Below are 14919 nucleotides of genomic sequence, written 5' to 3'. Positions count from 1 at the left end.
CCTCCAGGGAGTCTGGAGGTGCCGAGCACCGTTGCACGTCAGCCTGGGGGTGGCTCAAACCAGGCAATAAGAAACAGGTACTCAAACCTCAGGCCCCTTTTGAATAGAAAAGGCCAAGGAACTTGTCCAAGGTCAGCGGGAGAAAAGCCCAGGTCCTCCAAACAGTCTCTACTGGCACTTTACCTTGTCAGGACGTGTCCCAGCGACCGCCGTGCCTGCGGGGCCGTCCTCCTCTACCCCGTGTCGGGTCAGAGGTTGTGCCAGGCTGGTTTCCCATTCCAGCACTTCTCCGACTGTTGGGGTCCCATACCAAATTTGTGAGCCCCTAAAACTCCCGATTACACACAATAAGAACATAATGCTGTAAGTCACAATGGCCACGCTGTCACCTTGCTAGCATCCCAAACGACACTATAAAATCATTCCTTATTTTCTTCATCAGTCCTTTCCCTCGCTTTATAGTTTCCCTTTTTCTTCCTCGTATTTCCCATTATGCCCTCCTACACCGCTCTCCAGAAGTCACGGCGAGCTCCCGTTTGAGAAACGCTGCTCTGTTTTATTCAGGCTTGACCAGGCTCATCATGGTGATCCTGGAGCACCTTACAATCACGTTGCAAGCCATGCATCTAAGATGCGTCCTATGCAGTTTGGCACTGGGGGATAACGAGGCCTTACTAGTACGCTGCAGTTTCCTAGACTGGACCCCGGTTAATGCCGCTAGCTCAAGACTCTCTCCTGTCCACCGTAATGATATGGTTGATACCTAATTACCCCTCATAAGCAATTATATGGTTGATACCTAAGCAGTCCACTGTCATTTAATAACCTTATCCTCACAATAACCTTCTGTGGTAGGGAATTGCTACCGGTATTACCCCTCATATAAAGGTGGAAACAGGGACAAAGTGACTTGCTCAAGTCACGCAGAAGAACAACAGCGGAGCGGGGACTCGATTCCAGGTCTTCTCATCATCACACAAGTGCCCCGGTGTCGACCGTCTATTGCCCATTTTCTTTCCTGTCTTCTAAAAAATTGCTCTGGTTTACACCCAACAGCCCCAGCAACTGCTCTTTGAGTTTTTCACGCATTTCTGCCCTCATCTGAACGTAGCAAGCTTCCAGTCCTCCCTACCGCGGCAGGGATCCCATGTATTCTGCTAACACACGATACAAATGGAAATCCAAAGCAAGTGCACTCCCTTCAGGGAAGCTAAACTCCTGTTTCTCAGGAATGAAGGAGTTCAGATTGTGCAAAACTGGAAGAAATGGGTCTACGTTTCTATGCAAAGCAACGCAAGGCTGTTTTCAATGCAATGTTCAAATAACGAAGCAGAGAATTGGGACCAGGATACGGATGGGAGCGGTCTATATATACCAACAATGCACTCACTTAGCTGAATTGAAGGACGTAACGGCAAAGGACGTGCAAACACGTGAAGGCGGATCGCATGCAGATCAATGAAGAGAGATTGTGACTGAGCAACCCCTACACGCACAAGGGGAACAAACATCTCTGCTGAGCAGATGTAAGCGGAGCAGGATGCACAGAAAAATCTCACTCCCCTTTTCCACATAATCAGTTTTACCGTGCTGAACCCCACGTACTCGCTAAAACCACTGGGAATGCTTTGCATTTCAGGTCTGCAAGAGAACAACCCTCGCCCGGGCGTTAACAAAGGACGTCGGCTAACCTTCACCATTCCTGGCCGGCTGCTAAAACAACAGGTTTCCTCCAAAATCTCTTCAGCAGCACTTTATGATGAAAAATGAGTTAGTTGTCCTATAAAGTAACCGGGGACAATAAAAGAGAACGTGCGGCACATCCGCAAGACCGAGAAAATGGTATCGCCCCCTTTTCTCCTAAGTGACACATGGGTTACACCAGGAGATAGGGGCCATACTGATGAGGACTCAGGTTGTACTCGGGTGTTTCGAAGTTCCTCACCTAGTTTGTACTCATGGACAGGTTGTGGTCTTCAGTGATGGTGTCAACAGCCAGTGCGGGGGAAGCAGAAACCAGTAAGAGAAAATGACAGCTTTCTGGAGCGACGCGTGGCAGCAGGGAGACGACCCCACCATGCAAAACGAAGTCAAGTGTTTTTAAGCATTCTGCAATCAACTGCTTTGCTCCCGACGGATGCATTGGACCCTCCTAGTCATGAGCGCTCATCTAGCCCAGATTGTCACCGGTTCCTCCCTCTGCAAACAGCCCGCGTGAGGAAGAACGCTTCGTTTCCTCTGAGCTGAATGAAGAGAACAAGAAAAAATGTTGCCCTCGGTCAGGCAGCTCATATGCTTGTGAGCAGAAGTAACTTCAAGGAAAATTGGGAGACCCACAAGAGGAAGAAACTGGGCATTGATGCTCTGAAATGTCCTGCCAAAAGGGCTGGAAATCAAGCCTTGATTGCATGTGGACGCTAGGCCAGGGCACAGGAATTAGAAGGATTTTCCACTGGGTGGTAATGGAAGAACATTTTCAGCTTTCCATTTTTTCACACTAAGCTTTGAATTGGAGAGCGGGGAAGGTACAGAGCTCGGCTTCTGCAATCCGCTTCAACCGATTCTGCTGCAAGCTGTTTAACCTCAGAGGTTTGGCTTTCCCCTAAAATAGTAAGGAATGCTTCAGAGGGGAGGGAGAAACATGTCAAGTATTCTAGCAAAGCACGAAAACCTGACAGATCATAGAAGAGCTATCAGATGGGGACAGGCTCAGAAATTAAACTGAAGCAACATCAGAGGGCTGATAAAGAAACCAGCACCAAACTAATTTTGCTGAAGAGCTGATGTGGAAGATCACGCTGCCGAGGAGCAGAAAATGTTCCTGTTCAAGGGTCAGGGGAAGGTCTGCTCCTCCCTCAATGGGAACTTTTTGAAAGTTTGGGTGTAATGCCACCTTGCAATGAAAGGAAGGCTCTCCTAAATGACCATGAAAGATCATCAGTAGGCAAAAATATTCAGAATTAAGGTATTCACATCCTTGGGAACGTGATCAAGAAGGAAATCCTTTGCACCTTGCAAGCCACCACATATTCTGCTACGCACAAGACATGCCTGAACAAAAGCAGACTGTTATATTTGCTCCTGAAGAAGCAGCACTACAGGTGGGAGCGGGCAGCGTGATGATCGAAAATCATGTCACCGGATTATATCAGGTGAGAGATCTGTCTGGGGCTGGAATTGCAGAAACTATTTTTGGACAGTTGAGTAGGAATTACACTCAGGGATTTTCAGGTCAAGGCCACAATAAGGGGGCACATATGAAAGGAAATGTTTAGCAGGGACCTTAACAGGAGAGCCCTTTTTGGCCCAGGCGACACACGTCCTTTGAGTCCTGCAAGCAAGAGCTGTCGCACTAGAACGGCGGCATTTTTCATGTGGTTCAAAGCGGTTGCATTTTTTTGCACCAGGGATTCATGCACCAACACGTTTCCAAAAGCCTTCAGCGAAACAAGCCGAGAAATCCAAATTGCTGCGATGCATGCACGTGGCTACCGAGCTGGGGAGTTTAGTTTTCATTGTCAATGATTCAAACCTAAAAATACTCACAGGAACCAAAACTCGAAGAGATGTTGAGTTGCCAAGCTCACGAGAAACCTGCAGTAGAAATTCTCGTGCAGTGGAAGACTTTGGCACCTCCTCCTTTACGAAGTCCAAATTGCAAGCAAAATGCGTGCGGAAGTTGAAACAGATATCAAACAAACTATGCATCAGCGAAAACCCCCAAGGATTTCCTTGTCCATTATCATCCTGATAAGGGATGTACAAGTATCTTGACTGCAAGCGGCTGATTAACTGGAAACTGCAGGAAAAACGACTTCGAATATGAAGCAAAAAAGAGGCTGCTTGAATACAAGGCCAGAGATGAACTGTTAATTAATCCAGCAAAGACTCATAAGGGTTTTGGATACTGTCAGATAGGCACTTGATCTGGTCCGTGTTTTGCATGCTATTTCTAAAACTTTCAAGATGCCCCACAAAGAATGACAAGAGAAACGCTCTGTTTTAAGCAAAGCCGTAGAAGATGCGCAGGCTGGGGAAGAGACCTCTCCCGGCAGAAACGCCCCGGGTCTTTGCAATGAACTTCAAGCTCTTGGCAGCGGCTGAAACTTGGAACATGCCCAAAAGCCACATTGGAGTTTCTGTGAGAAAACGAGCTTTCATCCTTGTTTCCAAGCATATCGATTGCACTGAGGAGTCTATTAACATTGCCTGCATCTGTCACCAGCAGAAAAGATAGTTTTTCCCCCCCCAAAATTTACAGTTATAAAGACATACTTGTGCTCTATGAGGGCACAGTCTCCGTTCGCAGGCCTTGTTTGAATTTCAACTCAAGTCAAAGTCAAATTGTGGAGCGTGTTGCTGTGAAAGACGGCATCCAGGAGGTTGTGGATATTCAAGCAAGGAGAGTGAAATCGCGGATGCTGGCAGCTGGTCCTAAACTGCGGTGGGAAAAAAAATGTCTGTAGAGAACCGCTTGCGTGTTTGATGTTCAAGTTGTTCATGTTGGTTCACAAGCGCCTTATCATCAATGAACAAGAGCGATGAACTCCAACTCTCTTAAAATTTTATCAGGGGTTCAGGAACTTGATGGCAAACTTAGAAAAGTGTGCTCTTCGGTTGCTTCCACTGCCCACGCAGCCCCACCTGGCTTAATGGGCCTTAATGGACTTAGGGATCATTAGAAGAGTGTCGTGCTTGACACTATCCTTAAAATAAGACCTATGCACTACCTGCGGTATGAGACACGGGACAACGGTTTAGTGATGGGGATCTGGATACGAGGGCTTTCTGGAAGGTCAGGGTTTGAAGACAGAGGGTGTTTGGGAGACAGGATTTGGGGAGCCGGCTGACAGAGTTGGGTGCAGCATGGAAGCAGATTTGAAGCCGAGCCTGGTGAGGGGTAGTCTAAAAATCAGGAGAGAGATGTGACTGGGATGAGCGTAGGTGGAAACGGGAGCTATGGCTGAGATTATACAATGCCTGGAAGACAGAGTACGAAGCTGCGAAAGGGAGGGAGCCAAGTCAATGCTAGAGCTTAATGCTGGTTTCTGCAGCTCAGATTCCCCTGTGCAACACCCCCAGTGCTCACGCTCACCAGGCATCGCTGCCTGAAGGAAGCCCGTTGTGAGCTGGTCGTGAGATCACTGCCCAGAGAGGCCTGAGAAGGACCGAGAGCATCCCGCTACTGCCCGAGACACTGCCGCGGCATGAGGTTCACACGAGAACTTCCCTTAGAGGATCCCGGTCCATGCTGACTTCGCAACCCTGCCCAACTGCATGGCACACAAGATGCCAATGGCCGCAACAAGTTGCAGGCAGTGGCATGGCACAAGGGAGATGCCAGCTCTGAATCTGCTCCGGCTGATGACACCCTACAGCAGGGGATCCCGATTTACAACACAGCCGTCGTAGCCGCTGCTGCGTTATTCGGATAGATCTGAACAAAGAGGGAACGATGCAAAACACCTTTCCCTGAATGCCGCAGTCGTCTCTCTACCGGTACAAGATAGGACGGACCGCGCTGCCTTGCAGGGACCTTTCTCCTGTCTCATCTGAAATATTTTATTCCCTATATCCATGCAGGTGATTGATTAGATGGGTCTCATCCCTGTAACAGAGGAATGCAATGCAATGGGACATCTATCACGCAGAAGATTACTTCAGAGTCAACCCCAATGTCCGGTCTTACAGCCAGACGAAAACAGAGATGGTTGCAAATCACAGATACCAACAGTTTTCCACGAAACTTTGTTTCCATCAGCTTTTTCTCTCCCTCGAAACACACTAATCAGCTTTGGCTTCAATTAAAGAGCAAGACAGACCCAGCGTGACAGAGCTGCGCTGCACACAGCAAGGCCGGCTTGGGAGACGACGCGTTCTGGACTGTTAATGCAAACCGCTGTTCTCAAGTCACTGATATCCTGATCCATCACAAATGAGACAAACGCATCTTCCTGTTGGGCAAAAGGCTCCTCTCAGAAGTGGATGTCCAAGGGCTAAATCGTTCTCAAAAACTGGACTCGGACATGGGAATCTCTTCGGCATTTAGAAATCTCTTACCCTGCAACCCAAGCGTCTTCACCGAAGGTTGCTCGTAGACTTGGAAATAACAGGGCAGAAGAAACTCCCCGAGCTGCTCGTCTATTCTGAGCATCTGTACGTGCGGCAGTGTGGGCATTTGGGATCACGCCCCAGCTTCGGGGCACATTGGCAGTGCAAATATCCACCCCGCACATGCAGCACCTACCCAAGAGGTCAGATCAGGTGAGAGACTGCGCAGGAGCTAAAATCCACCCGTTTCCCCAGCCGTTAATAAAGCTCAGGGGCCACTCGGCACGCTGTATGCTCTGTGATGGATATCGGGCCAAATTGCACACGACTCCCATTGACCTATTTAAAAAAAAAATGGTTTTCCAAATCTAATCTCCAATTAAATCGAACCGCTTGCTGGTTTTGTGAGAGTAATCCACCGAGCGTTCCTCGTGCAACCTACTTAGGCGTAAAAGCCTTCCTTGGGGCTAATGCAGAGCCGATAGCGGCTATTTCGGAGAAGGAATTGGATGCAAACAATAATCCTTGGGGAACTCTCTCCACCCCACAACTAGGTAGCTACCGGCTAAAGGATCCAACTGGCTCAGTGGAGATCTCCAGATCGCCATGTCTCATGCTTGCCCCAGTTCCCCGATCTTGCTCCCCTTCCTACTCGTTTCTTGTCCCCCAGCTCCCTCCTGCTTATGTCCCTTCTTCCTCCTCTCGCAGCTAGTCGACGCTCCCCTGCACGCCGCGCAGGTCTGGCTCCTGCCAATTCACTGCTCCTGCCTTTCCTCACAACTGTCACTTTTGAAAGCCTGCCCAGATGCTCTGCAGCGATTCTTTTCCAGCAAGGGACACGGGGCCAAACTTTTGTGCCAGGACGGCAAGTAGGTAGGTGGAAGGAAGCGGTTTCCGGCCGTCTAGGAAAAAAAAAAAGCAAAAACGACTGCGGGCAGCAGAAAAGTTGGAGCGGGAAGGATCATTAAAGGATGGTTCTCCGAGAATAAGATGCAGGGGCTGGTGGGGAGGAGAACGCTCCCTAATTTGTTCTGGTTTATTTCAATACTTTTCTCAGCTGCTCAAACCCGTTCTCTTTTCGCTGGTCCCATCGAGGCTTTGCTCCCACTGCAGCAAAGGCAGCACCTCCTGCATTTGGAGAACGGTGCTGATGTCTTGCAGAGGTGCAGCCATGCAGCCACGCGGTCAGCGCGAGCTGGGAAGAGCCGAGCTGGACACAGGAGGCAGGTCGGAGGAGAGCAAGACCCGAGTGGCCGCGGCGGCGAGGCCCCTGCTCGCTCACGGACCCCACTTTGGAAACCGAACAGGGTGACCACGAAAAAGGTGTGCGATGCTGGGAGCTAAACGTGCTTTGAGATCCCCAGGCAGAAGCACACGGGCTCCTCTGCCCAGAACGAGGATTCAGCTCAAGGGCGGATTCGTTTTGGTGTCTCTTCGGTCAAGCGCGTGTAGCACGCTGCTATTTTCACCAGACGCTGTTCAAACCATGGCTCTGACGGGCGAGAGGAAGCACCTCTCTGCTCGGAGCTGGGAGCGCGGTGGCACGAATAGATGTGCTGACCCTATTGCCACCGCCGCGTGCTCAGAGCCTGCTCCCGAAGTCAGCACAAGGGCCAGTGCTGCCTCCAGGGCAAAGCAGGATCAGGCCCTTCACATAAAGGACACGTTTCACCGGCACACGGACAGTTTATAGCGCCGAACCAGGGCAGGGTCACAAGCTTGCATTGATCTGCTCACTGGGTCCAACATCATTTCTTATTCATTTTTTTTGGTTTTGGGTGGCATGCAAACTGCACTATTTAGGGAGCGTGCTCAAAATAGAGAGAGGGGCACGATTTTAACACTTTCTACTTGACTTTTCTAGGGGACCAAAACGACGCAGGCTGCCGGTAAGCAGCTCATCCAGCACAAGCGCTGCCTTTGCAAAGGGAACGCTCCCGGCGCCACTTGGCGCGCAGACCCCCTCTCTCACTTTGTTTTTTGGGTTAGCCGTCTGCTCTTTCTTCCTTTTAAAGTTTCGGTTACTTCTACTCATTGTCTGCAAAGCTACCTGCTGTCCGCTCCTCGTGTTCTCGGTCCGAGGGAAATAAAAGGCGATTCACAGCGCTAGCCTGAATCCCATCCAGAACACTTTTGTTTCGGGCATAAACAGGCACTTTGGCGACCGCGAATAAATGAATCTGCTGATGGGAGAGAGCCGAGGGGGAGGGACGGGCTCGGTCTTCCCGGCTCCCTTGCGACCTTCTGCGGGAAGTTTGGGAGGTGGGTTTCGGGCCAGGGGAGCCCCGAAACACACGTCCCATCTGCAAGATCCCGACCCCCTCCAAACCAGGCGTTTTGGTGTCGAAACTGAATCCCAGGACAGGCAACGGGGGTTGGGGACTCGCCCCTCTGCCTGTTCCCGACATCGGGGACCGAAGTCGGAGGCTCGACCTGGAAAGCAGGGATGCTGCCCGCGTGCCACCTGCTCCCGCTCGCGAGACGGGGTGCTGCCTCCGGGAGGGAGCGGGGCCAGGACTGAACTTCTCCCAGCCCCGTGCCCGCACCCCTGGGCGGGGAGGTGGGTGGACGGACGCACCTGTTCCAGCGGGCCACCTTCCTGCGGTAGTAGCGCAGCGTGTCGCGGCCACCCAGCAGCGGCTCGCTGGGGCCGGGCTCCGGGGCGCGGTAGAGCGGGTGCGCCAGGAGGCGCCGCAGCTTGGAGCCGGCGCCGGGGCCGGGGCCGGGCTGCGGGGCCGGGTGCGGGGCGCGGCCGCAGGCGCAGCGCGGCTCGGGGGGCGCCAGGCGCCGCCGCACCTGGGGCCAGAGGTGGAAGCGCAGGTCGGCGGCCAGCAGCGCGCCCAGCAGCAGCAGCAGCGGCAGGCGGTCGCGGCGGGCGCACGGCATGGCCGGCCGGCCCGCGGGAGCCGCGCTCCGCCGCACGCACGTCTGTCCCCCAGCCCGGGGCAGGTGCGGCTCCGCGGGGGCGGGGGCGGGAGCGGGAGCGGGACCGGGACCGCCCGCCCCGCCCCGCCCCGCCCTCCCGGCCGCGCCATAAGTGTAACGCGCCTCCACCCAGCGCCAGTCGAGGTGCGCTAGACACGCAGCGGGGCGGGCATGCAACGCGCGTGGGGCTTAATGGAAAGGGTGTGCGCGCTGCATAGGTAACGTGTGTGTGTGTGTAAATGTAACGTGCATGTGCGTGGGTGTTGTGCCAGACATGCAATGTGTGCATGTGCATGTGTGTATCAAGGGAAGGGGGGGGGGTGTTGTGCCATACATGCAATGTGTGCATGTGTGTATCAAGGGAAGGGGGGGGTGTTGTGCCATACATGCAGTGTGTGCATGTGCATGTGTGTATCAAGGGAAGGGGGGGTGTTGTGCCAGACATGCAATGTGTGCATGTGTGTATCAAGGGAAGGGGGGGGTGTTGTGCCATACATGCAGTGTGTGCATGTGCATGTGTGTATCAAGGGAAGGGGGGGTGTTGTGCCAGACATGCAATGTGTGCATGTGTGTATCAAGGGAAGGGGGGGGGGTGTTGTGCCAGACATGCAATGTGTGCATGTGTGTATCAAGGGAAGGGGGGGGTGTTGTGCCATACATGCAGTGTGTGCATGTGCATGTGTGTATCAAGGGAAGGGGGGGTGTTGTGCCAGACATGCAATGTGTGCATGTGTGTATCAAGGGAAGGGGGGGGTGTTGTGCCATACATGCAATGTGTGCATGTGTGTATCAAGGGAAGGGGGGGGTGTTGTGCCATACATGCAGTGTGTGCATGTGCATGTGTGTATCAAGGGAAGGGGGGGGTGTTGTGCCATACATGCAGTGTGTGCATGTGCATGTGTGTATCAAGGGAAGGGGGGGGTGTTGTGCCATACATGCAGTGTGTGCATGCGCATGTGTGTATCAAGGGAAGGGGGGGTGTATTGTGCCATACGTGTAAGGTGTATGTTTGGCACTATGTAACTTGTGTGTATCAATGTAACGTGTGTATTTTGCTCTACATATGGAACGTGTGTGTCGATGTAGTGTGTGTGGCATGTGTTTGGTGCCATACATGTAATGTGTGTATGTTGCACTATACATGTAATGTGTGCATGCACGTGTGTGTATAAAGGGAAGGCGTGTGTGGTTTGTGTCATACCTGTAATCTGTGTGTTGCACCATATATGTAATGTGTGCGCGCATGTGTGTATAAAGGTAAGGCATGTGCGTTTAGTGCTATACATGTAATGGGTGTGCGTGTGTTGTGCCATACATGTAATGTGTATGTTTTGCACTCTGTAACATGTGTGTACATCTGTGTATAAATGTAACGTGTGTATTTTGCTCTACATATGTAACGTGTGTGTCAATGTAATGTGTGGCATGTGTTTTGCACCATGCATGTAACATGTGTACATGTGTGCTGCACTATACATGTAACATGTGCATGCACATGTGTGTATAAAGATAAACCGTGTGTTTTGCACCATACATGTAACATGTGTATAATAGCAATGTGTGTTTTGCACTATGCATGTTATGTGTGCACACGTGTGGATAAATGGAAAGCATGTATTTTGTGCCATACATGTAACATGTTCCAGTGTAATGTGGTGTATGTTTTGCACCATACATGCAACATGCGTGCTCATGTGTATAAATGTAACAAGTGTGTGCATGTGTTGCACCATACATGTAATGTGCTCACTGTGTATAAATGTAACGTGTTTTGCACCATACATGTAACATGTGCATGTGTGTATAAATGTGTGACCACGTGTGTTGCACCATATATGTTACGCATGTGTATGTGTGTGTTTGTGTCCCCTCCCGATCTTGCAAGGAGCTGGGGGCACTCGGGGCCCTGCTCTACCTTCAAATAAAAGCTGGAGTGGAGAAACCAGTGACAAAGTTGTGGTGCATTTCCCAGTGCTAACTTTGTAGCTCCGCGGCTCTAATTGCCGGGGAGTCACTTTTACTTTTTGCACAGGGGGCCATCCGCACTTATCCTGCGGTTCTCCAGTGAATGGGCAAAATGGACTTTGCATGTGCATTCAGTCTACATTGATTACACAATTCGCCACTTAATGGGCAAGTCTGATTTTGCGCATGTGACCACCTACATTTATTATGCAACTCACCACTTAACGGGCAAGCCTGATTTTGCATGTGTGGCCATCTACATTTATTGCGCGATTCACCCGTTAATGGGCAAGCTTGACTTTGCATAAGTGCCCAGCCTACATTTATTGCATGATTGTGTCATATATGTACTATGCAGCAGGGCCCCCGTGTAAGAAGCCCTGTGCTAGAGCGTGGTAGGAGGATGGTGACGGCTGACTGGCGCAGTTCCCAAGACAGAAGTGGGACTGTTTGAAAGGATTTTACCACAGCTCTGAATCTAGGCTTTGCAATCGGTTGGATTTAGACTGCCTTCCTCATGCGCACAGCCCTGGCCTGGCAGAGGGGGTCCAACCCTTTGTGGGAGGATGGGAAGCGGGCCCCGTGCAGGGGGATGGTGAACAATCCCACTCCGGGGTGTGCTGAGAAGCACTCAGCAGAGCAATGGGCAAATGCTGATCTCTGGTGCTGGTGTAATGCCACTGCCTTTAGCATTTACTTTGGGTTTACATCACTGTAAGAATGATCTGAGTCCACCTCACCTACCGAGGATGCAATGAAAATGCACTTCTATACCTCCATCTGAGCTGCACGGGCAGGTCATGGAGGAACTCGGTTCAATGTTTTCCTTCCTAACCTGGGAAGGTTTTGCACTAAAGGCGTATGCCTCGATTTATTCTGACACTATCTTTCTAACTAATCCATCAGAGGAAAACCATTCATACACTCACTAGGCACATCTGTCTTTCATCTGTGGCCGGGGCACAACCCTCCGTCTTCGGCAGAGCACAGAGGTCTTTCTTCACGAAGCCGGCACAAGTGACATGTCGACTCCACACAACACCCTTCCATTTCTTCTCCCTTGCTCTTTTCAGATCATTTGTCTCTGCTCCATTTCCATTCACGACCTAAAGAGTTGAGGATAATTTGTTTTTAAGTGTCTTCTCATCAGGCCTCCTCCTTTCCCCACTAAAATCGAGTTTTCTTTAGGGAACTCTGCACACTTTTTGAACAATATTGAAAATCAGGGGCACCCAGTATGGCTGACTATAAAGGCAAAAGGATTGTCTGTGCTAATGAGAGAGAACCAAAGCAGGACCCGCTACTAAGGGCCATGTTAAAGCAACCTGAGTGTGATCTGCTAGGGTCCTGGCTCTTACTCAGAGGTTAACAGCTGTGCTTGGCTCTGCAACAGTTTTGTGCCCTCTTGGGACTATAATAATTAAAATTGGTCTTATTTATAATCTGAACCGTGTCTGACCTTAGGTACGGAGAGCCAGAATTGAAGGCTTTTCATCTACTTCGTAAATAAAGTCATCTCCCGTGGCTGCCTAGGCCACGTGTTCCTTGCCGGGCTGCTATCCGCAGAGACTGATTGACAGGGATCTGCTTTCAGAGTTGATGATGCAGAGTCTGCAACAAAGCTGACACATGCCCATGGACTTCAGTGAGCTTTGGAGCAGGTCCTCGCTATATCAACCAGGAGGAAATCTGGCAAGAGTAAAGAGGGTCTAGAGGGACCGCTCGTCCCTCCATGCCAAGCATGAGGGCAGTCAATGGTGACGGGGTAAATTGCAGAGCCTTCTCCAGCTCCCCAGGGAGCAAGAAAATGCTTAGAAGAGCGTGACCGTGACAGCAAACAGTAGCTTAAAAGGTTCATACGTGCACTTTGTTGTATGCAAATCTGTCTGAGCATCACTGGCTAATCAGTTTACTCTGGACACGATGACCTGCCAGCTTCAAGAGGAGTTAGAGATGTTTAGCACCCTCCAGGCCAGACCGCTGCCAGTTCCTTATTACCCCAGCCTGATTTCCCAGTAAACCCACTGTAATCATCTGTGACTAGCAATGTGGTGTCTTGAAAGCAGGGATTAACCAACTGAGTCTAATATAATCTGGAATCCAGCAAACCCAAATGCATTGCTAGCAGCCAGCTGTGGCCCAGGGATTTAGGGCATCTCAAAGGCACTCATTGACTCATTTTAAGCTAAAAAGTAACTTTTTTACAAACCCTCCCTTCAATACTGGAGTTACTGCTTTTAATGCAGTCAGAGCTGTTGCAGCATTGCTAATCTCTCTGTGGGGCTGTTATAAACCTTTCTTCTTTCGCAACACTAATTCTAAACAATTGCATCAGAAGAGCATTATCTGGGGCTGCACCTTTTTTATCCCGAGTGTTGGAAAATCATATTTCTTAATTAGACCAATTAAAAATGAATTAAAAGTCTCCCTCAGTCCCTATTAATCTGGAGCCAACCGGCACAGTGCTGTCTTTCTCAAAGCCTCCTCTGCCACATAGACATTGCACCGGCATGCAAAACGACTAATTCATGCGATTGTTCAGAACATTTCTACAACGCACCCGGAATACCAGCTTTCCCTTGAATTTGCAACCAAATCCTTTTGTTCAGCATTATTTTCCTGGTATGATAAAGTCCAATTCTTTTAGCATCTACCTGCGTATGCATTTTTTTAGCTGATGAATGGGAAATAACGACAACAGACTTTATCTAGCTTTTTGGTGCCCCCATCACCAGAGTGTCTCAGCAGCTCACAGTTCAGGGGGAAGCAAAGTCCCAAGTGAATTTCCTGGAGCCCGGTGCTCTTTCCCCACGTACCTGGGCTCTATTGAGATGTTGCTTCTGCGGTGCAACGCACAACCGCGGGTGCCTTTCCAGCTCGTTTTCCCCAAGTTTGTCGTTGGCGCTGTACCCATCCTTATCCGTTAACTCCTATCCCCAAACTCTTAGGCATATGTATATTCCCTTTCACTTCACTGGAAACCATTTATGCACTTAAAGTTACCTACATATGCCCAAATATTTACAGGAGAGTGTATTTATGACGGTAACATTGTGTTCACGTTTTCCTATAAACATTTCCCCAGACTTATATCCAACAGCCGGGGCCACATCCCACAGAATACACATAGTCACAACTCCATCTGACTTCACTTCAGTCCCCCTCCCGTTAAAGTCAGAGGTAATTTTGTCATTGGTTTTCATGGAAGTAGAATCCGCCCTTTCCCATAACTTGTCTATCTCCACAGTCGGCATTACATGCTAGAGTCAAAATGATCTAAAAACAACAGGGGATTGGCTTAAGTCATTCGAATGCTTGCAAAGCAGAGCTCCCAGCATGGCATGTTTTTGCAGCGAGGCCCCGAGACAGGAAAGCATACTTTTATGGAAGTGCTTAAGCATATGCTTACCTTTACCCACGTTCTTAGGTCCTCTTAAATCCACGTTAAATTTGATCTTCCCTCCTGCTAGTTAAAGGTGCTCATATTGGCAGGCCAGAATAGCTGGATGCCTTCCAAAAGGGGGAACCGATCAATTTATTTTAATTCAGATCATCGTTTGGAAACACCGCAAATGAACTGGCCTTTTTCATCATTTCTGGAGTGAGTAGGGCTGCCCTGCTCCAAAGAATTGAAGTGGGGAAACATCTAGATCTGGATGATTTTCTAAGCATATCATTAAACAGCTTTAACCCCTTTAAATACATTATAAAGAACATCTTGAATGGAGAAGGCCTTGCTTGGTATTCTAGCAAACAGTGAGTCATTTGTAACATCCTGTTAGTAAAAAAGAAAAAAAAAAATGTTCCTTTTGTTTTCACGGATATGTGACAAAATATGTGGGAGATATAAATATGTCATTTTTATTCTTTTATGCACTATTGGTTTAAAAATCATCTTCCTTAGAGATAGCTCATATCTGCCAAAAATGCAAACGCTTCTGGAATACATTCACCAAATACACCATTCATTTTCCTTCT

General features: G+C 49.7%; 1 protein-coding gene across 1 annotated transcript in view; it reads right to left on the bottom strand.

Moving 5' to 3' along the window:
• The window catches only part of FAM20A (FAM20A golgi associated secretory pathway pseudokinase), a 33366-nt gene extending 24384 nt beyond the window's left edge, over positions 1-8982 (bottom strand). Inside the window, exon 1 of the mRNA XM_014601768.2 lies at positions 8630-8982. Within this exon, the coding sequence (XP_014457254.2) occupies positions 8630-8937 (308 nt within the window). The 5' untranslated portion in view covers positions 8938-8982. The remainder of the gene's footprint in view (positions 1-8629) is intronic.
• Between the last annotated feature and the right edge of the window lie 5937 nt (positions 8983-14919).

Source organism: Alligator mississippiensis, chromosome 8 (assembly GCF_030867095.1).
Source record: "Alligator mississippiensis isolate rAllMis1 chromosome 8, rAllMis1, whole genome shotgun sequence".
Taxonomy (NCBI): domain Eukaryota; kingdom Metazoa; phylum Chordata; order Crocodylia; family Alligatoridae; genus Alligator; species Alligator mississippiensis.
This window is presented reverse-complemented; position numbering and strand designations above follow the sequence as displayed.